Source organism: Diadema setosum, chromosome 15 (assembly GCF_964275005.1).
Source record: "Diadema setosum chromosome 15, eeDiaSeto1, whole genome shotgun sequence".
NCBI lineage: Eukaryota > Metazoa > Echinodermata > Echinoidea > Diadematoida > Diadematidae > Diadema > Diadema setosum.
Window position 1 is genome coordinate 12,425,746 of NC_092699.1, and position 20,967 is coordinate 12,446,712.

Consider the following 20,967-nt stretch of genomic DNA (forward strand, 5'->3'; position numbering starts at 1 on the left):
TACAGGTTTGTTAGTCCGAAAAAGAAACAAAGTGCTTACATGATATGTAGCTACCCGTGCAAACAACTACTTAATTGTGGTGTCTTGATTTTTTTTTTTGTTATTACAATTAAAGTAAACTATGTGTGTATGTGTGAGTGCGTATGTGTGTGCGGGTATGTGTGTATGTTAGCCTATTGTGATTATATTACAGCCACATATTTACATTATACAATGTACTTTGTATATTCAAGGGCCGGTCCAGCAGCTCTTTGAATATTCCACTCTCTATTAGTTCTTCTAATTTTATGTGCGGTATACCAACTGTCAACCTTCTTCAGACATACACACGTACACACAAACAGGACAAACACACACATCTACTCATGGTAATACATCATTACTGTTGCCAATGTCAACGTTACAGTAAAGGGAAACTGACATAGTGTTTATGCATATCAAAGTTTAGTGCAACTTCTTTTCTACACTACACAAACACTAATTCACTAACAACAGCATAAATGCATTCATCATTTAACACCACGATGTTTCTAGGACTATTGATTCTTAATGTCACATCGTAATCGTAAATATATCAGTAGCTTAAATATTGTATGGCCACAGAAATGAAACTCAGTGTTGAAATCAAAGTCATATCTGGCTGCATTAAAGTAAAGGAATATCCCGTCGAAAATACATTATAAGATACGAGAAAGAAGAAAAGAAAGAGAAAATAGAAAGAAGGATGAATTCTAACTATGTTACCGGAAACCATGATTGTATAGTCTACCTGTGCCATTCGCTGTAGTCATTTTGGAACGAAATGACGTAAAGTATTCTATCTATGTGCCATATTTCATTTTCAAGCACAATAATTGCAGGGAGCAACCACTATTTTTAGAGTGTCGCAAGTCGCGGAAAATAACTATATCTATGGGAATACAGGTGTATATGAATCAACCCACTCTACTTTCGGATTTACTGTTATGTTAAGAATTGGTGCATTGACAGGAATTGATTTCTATAACAATATTTTCAACCACAGTGGATGAAAGGGATGGTACAGTATTGGTTGAGACGAGAATTGAGGTACCAAGACACAACTCGTGAAACAAGTATAGATCATACCATTCTAATATGAATTTAAAGTTTATATGATGACAAGCGGTTTTGAAATGTCTGAGCTATCCAAAAACGAAGTAAAATAAAACAACCGTAATAAAAGGTGAGTCCCACCTTTTATTAGGATTGCTCGGCGGTTTTGGATATCTCGGCCATTCCAAAACAAATTTTCATCAAATAAACGTTCCTCTTGGAATTACACGCCCGTTCACATTTTATAAGAGGTTTCTCATTATCTCACCAAAAATGTTAGAAATCTGAAGTTAGATCTCAGCCAAAACTATACAATCCCTTTAACTATGATGTAAAGACTCAACAGAGTACACTGAAAAAAAGTACATATATCATGTCTACACTTCCAAGAGTCCTTGAACTGTGGGGACCAGGATTCTGCTCGAGCCCAGTTTTCACTATGTTTCCGGGGTGAATGCCTTCATCAGTTTCTCGTTATTGTTGTCTTTATGTGTTTTTTCTGCTTATGCTGAATGCTGAAGTAACAATGACTAGTAACCAACGATATTAAATAACGCCGTCAAAATGATTCGTCTTGGATGATTAAATTTTCTTATACACCGACGGAAGGAGCGTGGTTACGAGTTCGCAAGAGCGCTACCACAGCTGCAAGGAGAAGTACCACGCATGCGCATGCCACGACGAGAAGGCTACTCATGATCCCTGGTGAACCTCCTGAAATCGAAGGGAAACAGAGTTGAGATATAATATTTATGTGTAACTGCCTATGTTACCATATCTTTATATCTATTTATATTTCTGTGTGAAGTATCTAAGTGGCTATAGGTCTACCTTATCTTCAATGTGAGAGCGTGGTATGTTCGTGTGTGTATAATAGACTGAGAGAGAAAGTGAGAGAGACAGGAGAACAGAGAGAAAAAGGAGAACGAAGAGCAAAAATCAACACAAAAAAGTGTTGCGCAATATTCTTTGAAATGGATGGTACACTTTGGGTTAAAATGGAGATTCATGTTTAAACTCTCTTTTTTTTTTCTCAAAGAGATTAGAAACCAATTGTACAAAGTAGGAGAATTTCAAAGAGCCTATACACTGTAAGAGGAATTAAAGTTTTACATGAAGAAAATTGGTTCTGAATGACTGGGGCATCCAAAAGCAAAGCCAAACAACTGAACAAAGTGGTCCTAATAGAATATGGGTCCCATAGTTTTGTTTAAGGTGGGGATTCACTGGATGTTAACAGGTTTGTCAGGTTCCTACGTATACCAAAAATCCTTGTAACACTGTTTCCTTTTTGGTTGTATATTGTATTCTCTTTTTAAAAGTTGGGAAATGCATTCATGGCATTGAAAAAGAAAATTGACATAAAAAGCTACAGGCTCTGAAAGTAGCCTGTGTCCACGCATGTTACATGAAGTTTGCAACCAAACAGAGAAGACGGTTAACAATGGTTAAACTAACCTCGAGCCCTCCTGAACACGAACGGCCCCTGGGAAACAGTGTGCGGTCCAGAGCTCGCTTCTCGTCGCATGCGAGACTCTCGTCTCTGGCGTCTAGAGGTGCTCCTGCAGTCAGTGACACACGCACTCTCGTCGGATTGGTGGCACACAATGACGTCACAATGGACGTACACCTGCCGAACAAAAATCACGAAGATTATTTCAATAGTGGGTAAGAACCATGAGGATTTCACTTTGATATCAATTTGCGATATTGTCGTATTTCATCACATGCTTTCCTTTTGTTGAAATGGGAGAAATGACAAGATGTAACCTCTTATTATTGGCATTTTTATCTGCTCTTTGATGATGTCTGATATGGGCTATGGTGTTAAGGGGTGGGGATCGGGGTTGAGGGATATATTTTTAATGATTGTTTCTTTGGGGCAACATGTGTGGGTTCACATGCCTATGGGCAATAGTATTTACTTTTGTGTGCCCTGACCCTCATGTAGTCTCCATTCATTTCATTTTAATTTTGTGTAACGTGTACAGTACAGTGTATCCTTTGTAATGTTCATTCTGGTTTTTGTGTCATGGTTGTAATGTTTATGATATGTATCCTATGTTCTTTACCTTGTCGAATAGATAATAACAATAATAACAATAACAATTTCCCCTCGCTTTACATCCATTTCTTTCGCACGGTGTGTAGCGATATGCCCAGTTCGAAAGGACATTAATAATTATTATCTAAACACGAGGATTCCCCTCAAAAGGTAAAGAACAAGACGGTAAAACCGGCTATCCCTTGTAAGAACTCTGACAAAAATAACGTTTCTGAAAAAAAAAAAGTTGCAGCAATGACTACCATGTGTCATCAAAATAAGACGTGGATATCATTTTGCCTGCGAAAACAGACTTAGCTTTTGATTACCAACTCCAGGTCGCCACCGAACGAGAAACCTCTGAAGGAGAAGGGCTGCACGCTTGGATTGGGTGAAGGAAACACACGTACGCTCCTGTCCACCGGGCATCTGTGTGGTAAAAAAAAAGCGTGAAAAAAACAACAACAATTTAATGCAGGCCTTTGTTGTTCATGTATATTCTAACAGTTTAATCGAAAATGACTTCATTTTTTGCGAGTTTGAGATATTTGCGATCAAACTTGCTGAAAAAACCACAATGAGGATTATAGGAAAATGCGGGATTTCTGTTATCATATTGTGTTAGAAGAATATTTTTTTTTTTTTGTGCAAAAAGTAAGGTATCATTGACTATGTGTTATTTCCTACCATCTGATGAAGAATACATTTCAGTATGTTAAGATTGCCCTTCATTAGTTTTACGACCAAACGTTTTATTTTTTTGGGACCTACACTCAACAAGCTTTGCTTTTTAGTAGGTTCCATCCTATTTCTCTTTGCATCCTTTACTTTGATAGAAAATTACACATCGACCGCTATGTATTTTGTTTGTATTCCTATTTCCTTTTGTGTATATCCAAGCCGACATTCTGTATTATATTTATTATTATTATATTTCGTTATATAAAAATCATGTATTTTCCATCGACAAATACGAAAATAGAACTGAAATTGAAATTGATAATTTTTTGTTTAGTTTTGTATTTATATGTTTATTTGTTTGTTTTGTCCTTTTCCTTCGAGACATTGTAACTGTTCCTGGTTTCATTAACTTGCAGTCAAGGCATTGGTTAATCAGTGAAATTATCATTCATACTGGGGGAAAAAAAAAAAAAAACTTCCATGGAATTATTTTTCTTCTCGCGTTGACAGTACAGTGTGCATGTCTGTGGGATTTTTTTTTTTTTTTTTTACTATATTCCATTAGTTTAATAAAGAAAAGAAACACGCCATCCACAGAAGCTCACCTGTATCTTTGTCCATGGAATTATATTTCTTCTGTGCAGTGTGCATGTCTGTGGTTTTTTTGTTTGTTTGTTTGTTTTTTTACTATATTCCATTAGTTTAATAAAGAAAAGAAACACGCCACCCACAGAAGCCCACCTGTATCTTTGTCGAGGCTGCCAGTCATATTATAAGGCGTACTTTTACGCGCTGGTACTTACAATGCAGAGGTCGGATTTCCACTGGTATTCTACATTGCCATGCTAGTCTCCGAAAGATTATTTTATAACCCATCTCATTATCACCCATTTCATTTCACGAAGGTCGCATAGTTGTTTTCAAATTCCAAATTTCTCCTCGACAGGTCGATTACCGATTGCCCTTTTCTGGACTACAATCGGAAAGGACGGTCACCTTTACCGAGATTTCAGAACGGTTGGTTTAGTCTGCAGTGCGATTTCTCCACCTCTCTCTCCCTCTCTCTCTCTCTCTCAGGGACGATTACTCACTTTCTCATTAGCCAGGACACTGCAGTTCTGAGATTATTTGTACCTTTAACAAATCTCTGTGTTACTTTTCAAACGTCAAGTCAACAATTGAAGGCATACTGTACATTCATTTCCAACCAATAGTCCCTGCTATAATTATGATTTACCCTTCCACGATCAGTTCATGACGAACGCTGTCAGTAGGATCGGGCGATTCTGTTGCCCAGCAACGGACGTTCTTCGATTCTACTACATCAGCTACGAAGGACATTTCCGTGGCGATATAGATGTTATCGCTCTCCGCCACCTGAAAGAAGCAAATGGGAGCCAATCATGAAAATGTAAAATTTATGAAAATTTAATGATCCCAGACTGGTTAGGTTTGGTTTTTTTTTTTTCACATATGATATCGACTGGGCACCTCCCCACCAGCGATAGGCCTATCCATGAGAGTAAAGAATGTCTCTAATTGCTTTAGGCACATCAAAAATACAAAAGAGCTCCCAAGATCGTCTCTGTTATTGTTATTGTCTTGTACCTATGATACACTAATCATCCTATTACACAAACAAAGATGATTTTTATTTCCTCACACTATATCAGCCTGTTCCACAGGAGGAAACGTCGGCCCCGCAGCTGCCTCCACTGGTAAGTCGCCGGCGATTACCATGTGCGACTCGAAATATTGAAAATCTAAAGGCTTGCGCTGCACTTTAAAAAGGCAATATTCTAGGCCAACGTCCGACTGTCCGAGAAGTCACTAAACAAGGTCACAACGTCAGTTGGGGAGACGTCTCCATGACGTCCAAGAGACGTCTCCTTGACGTCCCCACGATATCTCCTTGATGTCTCCGCCTCGTCGCCCGGTAGGCCGCCATAAGTCATCGCAAGACTACTTGAAAATGTTTGGTTGTGGAATCTTGAATTGTTTAATGTACAACTGTAAAGTTGAAGACTTCAAATCCAGGAATGACGACACGTGGGACTAGTACCATGCCACTTCAAGCTTTCGAATTTCTTGTCGAAATTTCCGAGAGCTTCGCTGATGTTTTCTGCTCATTTTATTTATTTCATTACTGAACTCACATAATTTTGGCGGATACAATTCCCCTTTACTATGGAAAGCTATAGTGCGAACTGAATGCATCATAGCAATGACTGAGAATTAAGATTCCACTCATGCAATATCATGCATATTATGTCATGTGTTGAATGTCACGGGGTCATGGATTACGGGCATTTTATTTTTATCATCTCATATACCTCTTGCGGGTAGCTGTTAAACGGGAATGGACTCCCGAAGCCCTCGTCGTGGAACTGGCGGATCATGACGGAGAAATTCCCGTACTCGTCCTCCTTCACGAATTTGAGCCAAGCGTGGGAGAGGTACGACATGTCCACCCGGTAGTTCCGCCCCATGGAGCAGTTGAGCTTGATATCGATGTCGCTATTCCGGATGCCCGATCCGGTCCGCACGTGCACCTTGTTCGAGAAGGTGATGTAGTCCTCGTGCTCCTGGTTCAACGAGAATTTTGACGCGAAGACATTGAAGCATTCGATAGACAGACTTGTTGATATTCATGCCTCTACTGTCTCTGCCGTAATGTGTGTATTTGTGTGTATGTGAGTGTTAGTATGAGTGTCTATGTGCATGATGATTATAAAGGTAAGAAAAAAAATCGAATGAAGTGCTAAATGCACTGATGATTGAAACATCACGAATATAGAGATGAAAACATAGCAATGTACGACAAAGCCGGGCTTTATTCGTCAAGTCATTATGTGGTAACGGAAGCATTGGCTAGGATGTTAACGACTTTTGTTAACAAAAGCATCTGTATGTACATAAATAAATAGTTTGGCGTAGGTGATGGTGGTTTATCATTACTTGGCAATAACTATTCGCAGTCTGGTAATTTCGATCCTCACACTATGCATTTGTATGAAAGACAATTTGTTGAGAAATGCCGATGCATTGCGGGAAATTATTATAAATACACTTCTTTTCCAAGACTGCCAAGATCCTTACCGTCGGGACCGTGCCACAATCATTGTAGTCCGTCGTAATCGAGATCGTATCGTGGTCGTGCTCGACGCCGTGGCAATCGGAGTCTAAGAAAGTAATTTCGTCATCGGAAAGGATTCCGAGTCTGGCGCGGTCGAGGTACATGGTCATCGAGGTGGCTCCGCACGTGAGTCGTGTCGCTGAAAACGGAATCAAGTTATTGCACGATAAGGGAAATGAAGATATGTCTCATGCAAACGGAAGTACAATGAGCAATAATTACACGTGCCTTGATAAAAATTTCATTCGTTTGTTATACAAACTACCTCTTTTATATAGAACTCGGGCAATTTTAAGTTAAAACACACTCAGTGCTCAAGGTGACTTTACTGCATCGATGAAAGCTAAATAAAATGACAGGAAACATTATTGTAACATCATCGAATGAAAATCCGCAGGATCTGGAATTACAGAGTTTGTTTGGTTTCTGTTTTGTTTTGTTTTGTTTGTTTGTTTGTTTGTTTGATTTATTTTATCTGGAGTCTCTGGAGAAATAGGTTCAAAGACAATAAATCGCCTGCCGGCACGCAATCAAGTTAGAATAGCTGTTGGTGCCATATGTTTACCTTTTTCCCGTCTTTTTGAGTAACTTTGTGCATATCGCGTAGTAAAACACAGCAAAATCGTTTCATTGAAAGTGTGTGAAACATTGAAACTTTCTTTAATTTGACCGAAATCAAGCAAAAAAAAAAAAAAAAAAAAAGATTGCACTAACTTTTTATTGCTTATGTTTGGTGCTGTGCGCAATGGTTTATCTAACTCGTTATAGCTTATTCGATTGGGCATAAACCTCCATACCTTCTGAACATTTGCCATAAGACACGCCATCGACAGCGACCTCGTTGGCTTCAGGGTCACCAACCGTGACCACAAGGAGAATCCTTCCGAACCCCGTGGCTCTGACCTCCGCCTCGCCGCCGATCCACTCGTCGAGATGACCGCCGAACACGGAGCGAAGGAGCTGGGTCGGTCCGTGGTCATGGTTGTCGTGCGCCTCGTACTGAAGATATTCTCCTACATCATCTTCGGGCTGGAAGAAGACCTTGAGGGAACCGTTGACAACGTTGTTCATGTGATACCAGTAACGGAAGCAGAGCGGCTCCGACTCGGAAGCGCGCACTGGTGGGCTGACCAGAGTGGCAATCTGATTTTCGACGGCTCCGTGCAACGTATCCACGAACATGTACCTGCCATCTTCAAACAGATTTAAGTAATGATGATGTTTATGATAGTCTTAGTAGTGGTACTATAATAACTATAATAACTATAGTAATTGGAATATAATGACAATAATGATAATTTATTATTGTTATTATTGTTATTATTGTTATTATTATTATTATTATTATTATTATTATTATTGTTATTATTATCATTATCATTATTAAATACTTATCATGATCATGATCACAATGATGATGATTACAATTATTATAATTATCATTATTATTATTACTACTACTACTACCATAATTATGATAACAATAGTAATCATCATCATCATAATCACTATATTAATGCTTTCCACTCACAATCTGGGGGTTAACTATTGACAAATGACATTCAGCGCTCTTATTTGGATCTATTTCTATGCCTTGCACCATAATTTCTTTGGGCGCCCTTCATCAGGCTGTTCATTATCATTACATGTATGTCTGAAATGTTATTTTGCTTTTCAAAGTCGATATCTGCTTTTCATACGCACCGGTACAGTTCTTGAACTATTTTCTGTATAGAATATATATATATATTTTTTTTTTTTTCAGTACTTTGAAACAACCGGGACTTCTTAACTAAGCTCTAAAATCAATCCCAAGTTCAATTCAGCTAATCTTATAGGGGAAAGTTTGGGATCCAATCAATCCTCAGAAGTTAGGACGTGTTTCACTCAGCCATTTGTGAACAATATCTTGCGCCCAACCTTGCCATGTTCTAGAATACATCTGTAGATGTTACATTCTTTCCAACTAGATCTAATCTGAATCCAATCCCAATTTTTGGTTGCAAGTGCGCCAGAACACTGCTGCTTTTTTTTTGTTTTGCTTTGTTTTGTTTTGTTGTTTGTTGGTTGTTGTTGTTGTTGTTGTTGTTGTTGTTTTTTTTTTTTTGGGGGGGGGAGCAAAATCTCGACGGGGGCACATTAATGTGACAATTTGAGATCCTCGGCGAAATGACCGAGCGGGGGAGGGTGTGGGAGGGGGAAAAAACTCTCCAACGGTAGGGACTTTTTTTTTTTTTTTGTAAAAAGAGAGTATAAAAGTCGCGTTTATAGAGCATTTAAAAGCAAATTTCTATGGAATTGACATATTGGAAAAGTCAGTTGGAAGGATTATGATCATAACATATTGGAGTATAAACATAATAATGTGATGATGTGAGATCCTCGGTGAGGGAGCGAAGCGACCGAGCGGGGGGAGGGTGTTTGAGGGGGGTACTGCCTTCCACGGTAGGGACTTTTTGTTAAAACAGAGTATAAAAGTCGCTTTGATAGAGCATATTGAATTCCATTTCTGAAGAATTTAACAAAGAATAAAAATCACTTCGAAGGACTATGATAATGACTTATGATTTTTTTTTTCATTTCACTATACGCAAGGGCAGAACGAGCTAGCTACTTTCACTTTGCCATTTAAGTGAAATGTATTCATTAAAAGCTTGAACGTGATCGAACAATAGAAAAATATTCATATACTGCTAGAAAGTAGAGAACAAAATGAAAAATTTAAGGTTTACTATAAAGGTTATGTTTCAGCCACTCCAGCCACAGCCACTGCGATCCCCCCTCCCCCCATTTCCGGCGCCCTTGTGTGGTTCATTGCTTGGCAAAATTCAGTTTCCATGCTTATGATAAATGAAACGAGAACTATAAAAGCTTAACTAACCTGCGGTTCTACTGGTGTGATCAACCTCGGGTCCTCCGCTGCTGTTCGCCGCCATCTGCCCGCTTTGTCTGGTCCAGTCTACTTCATTGACCTTCGCATTGCGCCACCCACATTGACCGTACGTGAAGTCACAGTGCCAGTTTTCCATGTCTTAAAACACACACACACATACACACACAAAATATACGTTTAAAAATTCAAGTAAATATATCTAAATAAACATTGGAGACGTCAGGACAGGTGGACAATTATGATTGAGTATGCTGCGTGGATGAAGGCATAGATCTCTCTCTCAACCTATTCCTCTCTCTCTCTCTCTCTCTCTCTTGCATTATCATCTATAATTTTATAATGTACAATCAATGTATACAAGATGTATCAATACATATATGTATATGTGTGTGTGTATTATATATATATATATATATATATATATATATATATATATGTATGTATATATACACATATATATATATATAACTTTATGTGTGTGTGTGTGTGTGCGTACAAGAATTTGTGCAATCATGAATCCAAGTTCTCGGGAGAGTTACGGGAAAAATTGATTTTCGTGATACACAACGTAATATCAAATTGCGCGATTTCCATCTTTGTTAGTGTTATTTGTATGTTCGTGCGTAATCGATACAATTAATCTGTGTTTTACGAAGCTATCAAGGAATTAAGTATGCACAACAATGAAATGAATGAACAATGAAAAGAACACATCAATGAAGATAGAGAAGAATTTTCTATACATATACACAATGGAGAAAATTGGGACTTACCTATAATAACGTACAAAATAACACAATGTGAATGATATGGAATGATACAATATTACGTAGCATAACACCTATGATCTTACTGTTGCAGAGCGATTGTTACGGTATTCAAAGGAGAGTATGCACAATATTCGTAGTCCCCCCCCCCCCCCCCTCAGTTACAGACCGTAGGACCTACCTTGTGGGGTTAGATGCCCCCTGAAAACATCCAAGGGGGCGGTGAGATCTTCTTGGGTATCGACTTGAGTCGAAGTAGATCTGTTTACATGTTTTTCCCAAAGTGAGGCGCGCCGAGAATCTACCCAAGTGACCTCATCTTCGAACCAAGCCACGCCCCAGCAGGATGCCGAGTGGACTGCAAAGGTGCTCGGCTCTTCTTCGGCTAGGTCGAGAGACTTTATGACGTTAATAAGACCATCGCTGTCGTCATAGCTGCACCAATATAGTACAGTTCCTGTGTTTAGGGCAAACAAACATGGTTGTAGACAACAATGCAGCTTGCTTAGTTAAGCTTTGGTTTGTTTCATGATTTTGTAATTGTACGCTTTTAATAAACTATAACTCGTAATATTAATTTTGGTTAGTCCTCTTGTTCCTGTTACAGAATGAGATGCTCTTGAGATTGAAAGAATCCTCCAGAACAACATACATGTAGTAGCAACAATAATGGTCGATAGAACATGTCTTATATCAACATGAAGAAACTAATGATTTGAAAGAGGTTATTGGTCTTTTTTTTTATTTCCACAAATTTTGGGTCAAGAAACATCGCTTACATTGCATGGGTGTATGAAAAAGGGGGAGGGTCGTTAGGGTTGTACGACCCACCCGAGCTACCAGAAGCTCCACGTTTTTCAAAGCTCTTTCCGCAATCACATAAACATCAAGTACTATCAATGAGTTTAAAACAATGTCAAATGCATGACGTAATTTCTAGCACAATCTAGCCATTCTAAAGAAAACTGAGCCTGACATCTGCTTCAAGCAGAACTGTAGTTGATTTTCCTGTCTGCCAGCAATTCCTGATTGCAAATTTCAAAGCCATTTCAAAGCAATTCGATACATCAAACATAATTATATATTATGTCGGAAGTAATTTAACCGAAATACTAATGAAATGAAATGGTATGTTTGAGACTATAAACATTGTAATATACTGCTATACTGCATTGAATTTAAAGAGGTCAAGATTTGATGTTTTATATTCCCACTCTAAGATTATGTGTAAAACGAAAAATCAACCTCTGCATTCCTTGCCAAATATTGATACACAATCGCATGTATATCCGTTTTGCTTATTCTAAATATATTTATGGCTTTGTAATGTGTTGATTACTCTGCCCATAGGCCTTCCATTAATTTTCACAATGTAAATAGCCTATATTTCTATAGGCTGACTTCCATTAGGTTTCTGTCATGGCTGTATTAAAGGGGGCAGGGCCAAAAAAGTTGCCCCTCCCCCCAAAAAACAAACAAACAAACTAACTAACAAACAAAGAAACAAAACTCAAACCTTGACCTGCTTCCTCTAACTCGGATCAGTAATCGAGGAATATCTTATTTTTCTTTTCTTTTCTTTATTTGTTGTTTTTGCATGTTAATTGCGGGATCTTCTTGCATCTCGCTATAGAGGATATACCTCTCCAGTTAATGATGTGCATTTTGTTATTACCGGTGAGTCCTATATGTACCTCCATAGAGTATGTAAGCGGGAAAGGCACACACTCGGAACAAGACGCAACAGAACCATGATAGTCAATCAAATTATCCCCCAATATCATTTTTCTTACGTTCTTTACTGAAAAACCATTTTAGAAATCCACTAAAGCTGTGCACCAGATTATTGAATTTATCTGTAAATTGCAAATGTATAGAGCTCCCTTGTGTGAGATCTCGCCCATCCCTCTTGCCCTTTCTACCTCGGTAAACGGTGAGTGACGCACATACGGAGAAAGACATGATTTAGCCCCTCACATTGTGCGTAATAATTAATTTCTCATTTCCTTAATCAGAAATGTGAATAATATACCCCTGATAAAGGTGTGTCAGATCACTGAATTCAAGTCTACAATTGCAGATATTAACTTCTTCATGTGGAAGGGGTGATATCACCCCCATATATATGCAAACAGCGAAGACACAGACATGGACAGAGAGGTGACAGATACCATAACACTAGATGTTAGATATTCACATTATTCTGGAAAAGTTGATTTTCTTAATTTTTGATTAACATTTTTACAAAATATTCCTCCCTTTCTATGCCCAAATCAAAAAGTTTTAAAAGTGCAAAAGTTCCCTTGGTGGGAGGGGGATTATGTACACGTGTCCCTCCCCCTTTGGTCTATCTCTGTAGACTCATAAGAAAGAAACACACACACACACACACACACAGACACACACACAGACACACGTGGAAAACGAGGTGACAGATACTATAATTTGACATCATGTTTCGCTATGAGGTTGTAGGCAATTCAATTTTTCACCCAACTTTACGAAAATGGAAACAACGCGAAGTTAAATGCCACCAGTGTGAATTGGCCATAAAATACATGCAGAGTATTATCATGAACATCATATGCACGCTCGTGCGTATTGATGTATTCATTTATCGTTCTTGGTAAAAAGGTCTTTAAAAATTATGATTGCGACCAACCCAGAAAAAAATCCTGGATACACCCCTCCATAGTACTTTGACACCCTACCTTCTGCATTAAGCGCAAGGCCACGTGGAAGGTAATCACTGGATTCTTCAACCAGTATCTCACTGTTGGCCCCATCATAGTCCACCTTTCCGATGTGTCGATATTCTTCGTAACGTCTACAGCGGTAGTAACTGTCATAGTAGCTACATCTCCGTGCCGATGTGGACCAATAGAGCACTCTGCCCGCAATGAACAGAATAAAAAGTTGACTTATATATTACATGTATATCATTCATAACAAAATCTTTTTATAACGAATCAATGCACGGACTTTGTCAGGTTAAGCTCTACACTTGGTAAGTGATACTCATTGCTTCGATCAATTACAGGCGCATTTAATTTTATTACTTCATTTCAACTTCAGAAATACGTACAAATAAAAGTTGATTCGTACATGCCATGCTACAGACAGAATAGATCTTGAAAACTATAGCTGAAGCATTGGTGATTGAACGTGCACTTAAAGAGAGTATTTTCAGGCCTACGTCTCAATATTATTGAAATGTTAAATGCCATGGGGGGGGGGGGGGGGTAGGGCCCATCATAAAGGAAGAATATAACGGAAACTTTACCTCAAGTTCAAACTCTCTATCAGCAATAAAATAGAATGGCACAAACAGCAAGGAAGGAATAGCAGCGAAATCTGTTTTGAAATAAGAACCTTATATTGGATTTTTAATGTTTCACAAGCTTCAAAACAAACAAACACACAAAAAACAACAACAACAAAAATTATCATTTCATAATATCATTAACCACAACCGCACAGAGCAAGTATAACATATCGGAATATCAATGACTCATACTACTACCATGGTCATGCTGCGATGCGCTGTAAGCTTACGCGAACCTTCTCTTAAATTTCTTTTAAAACAAAAATGCAAAAAAAAAGACCCCAAAGCCCAAAAGAATAAACTCGTACTTCTCGCACATCACATCATTTTGTACTGCAATAGCAGTGGAGTTATTTTGATCTTGGAAAGGCAATCGATGGTTGTTGCTCAATCAGCTATTAAGAACATAATTTTTGGTGTTCATTGTATTCATATCTATTATGTACATAAGTTTCTATTTGATATGCATATACAATTATATATAACATCATAAGGGGAAATATATTTCCTGCTATAAGGGGAAATGCACAATAAATGAAAGTTTGAGGGAAATTTGATGAAAAGCACGAAAGTATTCAGAAAAAATGTAAATATTGCCCTTTTTTGAAAATTATGCATTAATTTGGGTTCAATGCAGAATTGAACTGACAAGAGTACAAAATGCGCCTCGTGCAACTAAATAATGTATGTTAATGAGAAAATACAACTCTTTTTTAGAAAAAACAAAAGATGTATATAGATTCCCCAAATGACCCGTTTTCTATGCACATTCAATACCCATATAAACCCATTTTTTTTTTTTTTTTTGCATCCCTGCAAAAATCCCCTAATCATATTGTGGTGATGGCACAGTCCTCAGGCCCCAGATCAATGATAAGGCTTTGAAAAACATTGTCAAAACGTTAAGGGGGAATCAATATTTCCCCGTTTGGAACGAAATCCCCTCATAGATATCTGGTTTTCAGACGTATATATCCTTTATATTCCTTATATATATATATATATATATATATATATATATATATATATCATGTTTATTATCTTCTCGTGCCCTGTTGAATAAAATAATTGGTATGTCCTACCTCCTTGCCATATCTACAACAACGCCCACCGGGTCTTTGTTGGGCATGGACAGCACAGTTCTTTGGTCAGAACCGTCGTAGTTCACGGATTTGATAGTGTCTGTGTCGATCTCGGTCCAAAAGATAAGCTTAGCATCAATATCAATGGACATCATCTTTGGTGCTAAAGAAAGGAAATGATAAGAAAAGATTATTCATACCATACAACGTATATTCGAGATAAACGTGTTCGCATACATACCACGTGGGATTGGCAGCCGTTATAACCATAATCGATATAACGGTTTAGTGTATTATTAATACACCTTGTATTGACGTTTGGCAGTCACATTGACAAATATGATTTATGGAACGACAGGTACTTAAACACAATTCGGATTTTTATGTTTCCGTTTAATTCGGGCCACCGAAATTTCAGATTTGAAGATTTTAGTTGCCCGGCAATCTACCCGGACAGACCACTGGACAAAAACAAAACAAAACAAAACAAAACAAAACAAAATAAAAATAGATTCGAACGAAATCTCGCTATACAGGACAAAGCAGTTCTGTGAGCAAGAGAACTTTTCACTGATTTTCTATGCAGATGTGATTTCATGTTTTGCACGGACTCGGGAAGAGGCAAGACGTTGAATGATCTTCTGTTTAATTGCTGTTACATAAAGTATGGTATACACGGGAAAATTGAACCACGCTTTGAACCTGATATGCTTATCTCGGGTGAATACTCACAATCGCTCGTTGATGCAATAATTTCGTACTCAATGCCGTCGAGTGATGCCTTTTTAATCTTATCTGCAAGGCCGTCGATCCAGAAAACGAAATGCATATCGACGTCGACGTCGACGGCGACAGGGTTGCCTATTTGCGCTTCGTCCAAGAGCGGTAGTGGGCCCTCGTAATCGTGAGATATCAGGTACAAACGATTCTCGTCTGCAATAACGGTCACGTCTCCTGCAGAGAACAATGCGAAGACATTCGTCAATACGCATCTCACGAAGGAAGAGTTTTTGTCAGAGAAATATTCCAGGAGGAAATAAATCGGAGAGATGAAAAAAGTATAAAGGAGGAAGAGGAAAGGAATAGGAGCAAGAGAATGTAGGACAAAGATAGAAGAATGAAATGCAGACCTTTGAGAGAGGGGGATATACATGACATCGGAGATTTTGAGATTTATTAAATTACTCATGCTCATGTGGTTATTGTGGCCTGCTCTAACACAGTCTGAATGCTTTATTGATGGTTAGGGCTATATTTTTGGTGGGCCGAAATAAAGGCTAAAACAGAGATCTCTTTTGAATCTTAGTTGCCTTAAAATAGATTTTGTTTCCCTACACTACTTTTCAGCGGCAGCGGGCCACTGGGGACCATCGGTAACGTCGATCCATGGAGCAACTGTAGCTCCATGGATGAGCCCTTATATGATCGTAGCACTGTGACTTATATCCCTGTTTGAAGGGGAAAAAATCAACAAACTCGTAATATTTCGCTTACCTGAAAGATGGCTCCATGCCGATGTAATGGCAGTGACTCCTGAAAAAAAAATGTTACGCACAAAATTAGACAAACTTCAAACACTTATTCCAATCTTCGGCAAAAGCACCTACGACGATAGCTATATATAACTATGATTGTCATTTTGATAAGTTATGTCTTTAGATGTAAGAAGTGGGACTTTTCTTCTTACAATTTTTTGGAGGGTATTTGAATTACAATATAAATCAATTCATTTTTTTTTAATTCTCAATTCAAGTAACTCTCTAAAAGTCCTTAATACTTCAAATAGCTACATACCTATGATTGTCATTTTTCAAAGTTATATATTTTCTTTTTAGGTAAGAAGTGGGACTTTATTTCTTACAATATCCTTTTTAGTATTTGAATCAAGTATAAATAAATTATTTTTTTGTCATTCTCAATTCAAGTGATTTTCTAAAAGTCCGTAATACTTCAAAGTCAAAACACTACTGACACACACACACACACACACACACACACACACACAAATAATATACATCTACCAAAATTATACCCACCCAGAATCAGGAAGAAGAGATTTGCTTCACACAGTCGATTTGCCATTAGCATGATTAGAACCTTTTGAGTTTCAGTTCTCCTTCCCGAGTGAAAAAAACAACAGCGTATATTCGAACCTGAAATTGGAGTACTGAATATTCTGAATAGCTGAAAAAGAACTGGAGATGTTGACACACGGTTGACGACAGGAGACTGAAATCAAATCTTAATAACGGGAGCCATTTATACTGTGTGATATCGCTGGCTATCCTCCACATTAGACATCTACTTGAACCTTGTTTGCCATACAGAAACGGGAAAACAGCGAACTAAGTGAGCTTGCTGATTGGTTATCCAAGGACGGAAGTTTGAGAAGTTTACTCTCTCGGACTTCCATGTCATAAGAACCCTTTTAGGGGCAAACTGCACTTTTTCATCACTTAGATGGTTTGGATTATAAACGGAAACTGACACATGCGAACAATAAGCTGGTCTTTTTTTTTTTTAATCCAGGGTAGCCTCTTAATATTACTCAATAACAGTGCTCTACTAGAAAGTTCCGCCATTGTCATTACCACAGAATTACCAAGTACCCTTTCATACATCGGGGTCAAGAGGGGAGGTTTAGGGCACAACATCCTGTTATGAAAGTAACTCACTTGGCGGAATTCGAACCCTAGTCCTTGTGATTACAGGTCCAGAGCCTCTTCAAATATACCACAATGTTTCTAGGCCTATACCACACGGCGAACAATAGAAATGCTCTAGGGACATTTGACTGATCAACTTCAGACAAACTTTCATGATATGGAAGGGAAAGATAAGTTAGATAATTCAGCCAGACCGGTTCTGTAATGTGTTCGAAGTTCATGCAGGCTGTGTTCCCAAAAGTTGCCCTTAATATCCATAAAACTTGCCGGATGCTTGCCATTTCTGAATTTGTTAGTAACAACTACGTGAATTCCTGCCTATGGAACTTAAGTGTTTAGAAATGAAGGCCTATATTTTTTTAATCAAATTTAGAACACATTCACGCAACACTTACATGGTGATTTTTTTATTAGGTCGAAAACATTTACAGAGCGCTTTTTTTTTCAGTAAAGAACACTCAATGGGACAAAAGCATCAATAAGTTCCCCGATTTGTGCTTGACTGTTTCCCACTAGTCCAAGAGCATTATTTTTGACCTGCACATTTCTGGTAACAAGTTATTTTATTTTTCAGGATAGGTCCAGAAAAATGTCTAGAAGTACCTACTTAAAGTCCTCATAAATCCTCTTTGAGCGTTTTCCGCAATCCAAGATGGCATCCAAAATGGCCGCCATATCCAGAAATTCTTCTAACTTTTCAACCAAAGAACGCAAATACAAGATTTGAATGTCTAAATACATGTTTTTAAGCATGAAGAACTCAATAAAACACACATCAAGAGAATATTCTCTAATATTTGATGCAGACAAGTACGATAATCCAAGATGGCGTCCAAGATGGCGTCCAAAATGGCTGCCATTTTCTGAAATTCTTATAACTTTTCAGCCCGGTAACCCAAATACAACATTTGAATGCTACATATATGTTTTTAAGGATGAAGAACTCAATAACATACATATTAAGAGTTTCTGAAACACGCAGGTACCGTAATCCAAGATGGCGTCCAAAATGGCCACTATTTCCTTATTTTTTTCTCATAATTTTGCAAGTAAATACAACTGTACACACTTGTAATGTCGAAATATACGTTTTGAGTCACAGGGAACCAAATATAATACTTATTCGGAGATTTTGAAACACAAATAAAGCACTTAAGCACTTTCAGAAATCTAAAATGGTGTCCAAAATGGCTGACATTTCCAGTTTTTCTCATTACCCTGCAACTATGTAACCGCGATGCGTGCTTGAATGTATAAATATATATTTTGAAACATAAGGAACCAAACAAAATACTTATTAAATGATCACGAAGCACGTAAGTACAAACAGAACCTCGTGAGTTTTCAAGAAAACCAAATGTTGCCCAAAATGGCCGCCGTTTGTTTATCAAGAGTCAAAGATACTCAACATAATGTTCGAGATTCAACAAGTCAGATGGTCCAGTGGAATCTTTCCCTTAAATGTGCACAACACGGGTAAAGGTTCGCTTTGATGCATCCCTCCCCCTCCCCTTGGGGAAAGGGGTGGCCTGTACAATCATTATTTTCCAAATATTCATCCTGAAGTACATGCACTTTGTCATTGAATTGCAATAATAAATATGCAAAACGTCCCTCGCTCGGCCCCTTTCCATAGACTTTGTACACTTTTGAGATTAACAAATTTACGCATGTATCATCAAAAAGTGTGCACTAGATCTTTCACTTACAAAATACCAAATAAAGGGTAATTTGCCCTTCCTACAAAACCCTTTAACCGCTCACTTCCCCAATATAGATTTCATACCCCTTTGATTAACAATTCCAAAATATTCCATCAAATGTGTGTAAATGATATAATCATTTTCATTTCAATTCAAGTGTAGTAGCTCCCTGGAGTTGGAGGGGATGGAGATTACGAATTATCTACTCTTTGAAAATGGACAATCAATAGGCCTATATCACCGAAGGTGCACTAGGCCTGTTGATGGTCATAGAAATGCAAAATTCCCTCCAGTCAAAAGGAACCCCCATACATCCTCTACTAGCTCATTGCCTTGGATATACAAGTCTTCATTCTTAATTCTACTTACAGTTTTGAACAGAAACAAAAATCTAGGATGTCATCAACATTATGCACCATAAAAACCGTAACCTGAAAAAGAAAAAAAAAAAACCCTCCATTTTGTTGGAGGGTACATGACCCCATTCATCTCCCCTGCATATTTGTATTAATAAATATTTTCTTACTTTTCAACAATTCTCATATAAAAAATTCTCACATATTTCATCAAAAGTACTCGCTAAATATCTGAATTTCAAATCGGAAAATGCCAAAATCTCCATCGTATGCGAAGGAGTATTCTCCCCATACTTCCCTCTCCCCGACACTTTCCCGAATATATATTTCTTCCAGCGTTAAATAGAAAACAAATATCAGATATGTCACCAAATAGGTGTAACAGATCTCTAAATTTCAAGTCAGAAAGTACGAAATTTTGCCCTCGTGTGGGAGCAGGCATCGCTATGACCGCGCATTTCAATGATTACATAACTTTTTGTTCATTTTTTATGGAAACAGAAATTTAATAATTCACCAATACGGTGCATCAGATGTCTGAATGTCAAGTCTGAAAATGCAAAATCTCTCTCGTGTTGGGGGAGGGGATCCCTTTCAACCCCCTCCCATATATAGCCCATTTCCCTGAATATTACTCTATATTTTCCTGCCCTTTGATGGACACAATTCAATATCTTCCAAACGTTTGCACTATATGTTTCACTTTCGAGTAAAAAACAATAAAAATAAAGAAGATCCCTCGTGTGGGAGAGGAGTATTCCTCCTTCATGTGCCAATAAATATGAGTGATACATTCTCTGATTTCTATCTATAATATAACTTTACCTAATCTACACGAAATGAATCAGATAATCTAGATACTTTGTTTCAAGATGGAGTAATAAACTGCAGCAAAGAGATTTACTGTCATTTGATGAATTACACATTATTTCGTCGCACGTGGAGACACTAATTTTCAATGTATCAATGTATCAATTAATGATCAATGTAGGACAAACATAAAAAAGAATTGTTTTCACTTCTTGAGTGATAACTGACAGTTTCAAATGGAACTCACCTCATCGTAGACACCAAATGCGTTAGTAAAAAAAAAAAAAAGACTAGCATTAAATTTTCATTTAATGTGCTTGAGGTGTCGAAAGTAGACCATATGGTAAAAATATCTAGTAAAGCTCTCTGTTTAGCAACAAATCTGATGGTGAAATGTTTCTCTAGTAACAAGGAAACACTCTTTTCCAAC

General features: G+C 37.8%; 1 protein-coding gene across 1 annotated transcript; it reads right to left on the bottom strand.

The window, feature by feature from the left end:
• Positions 1 to 508: 508 nt before the first annotated feature.
• LOC140238932 (uncharacterized) lies at positions 509 to 17,197 on the bottom strand. Its single transcript, XM_072318829.1, has 14 exons — positions 17,039 to 17,197; positions 16,497 to 16,535; positions 15,735 to 15,956; positions 15,003 to 15,165; positions 13,307 to 13,485; positions 10,777 to 11,052; positions 9,817 to 9,966; positions 7,733 to 8,128; positions 6,899 to 7,074; positions 6,133 to 6,384; positions 5,037 to 5,176; positions 3,448 to 3,547; positions 2,533 to 2,704; positions 509 to 1,788 (listed from the first exon to the last, which is right to left on the bottom strand). The coding sequence occupies exons 1-14, from the start codon at positions 17,088 to 17,090 to the stop codon at positions 1,667 to 1,669; spliced, it is 2,439 nt and encodes an 812-aa protein (XP_072174930.1). The 5' UTR covers positions 17,091 to 17,197; the 3' UTR covers positions 509 to 1,666.
• Positions 17,198 to 20,967: the final 3,770 nt, after the last annotated feature.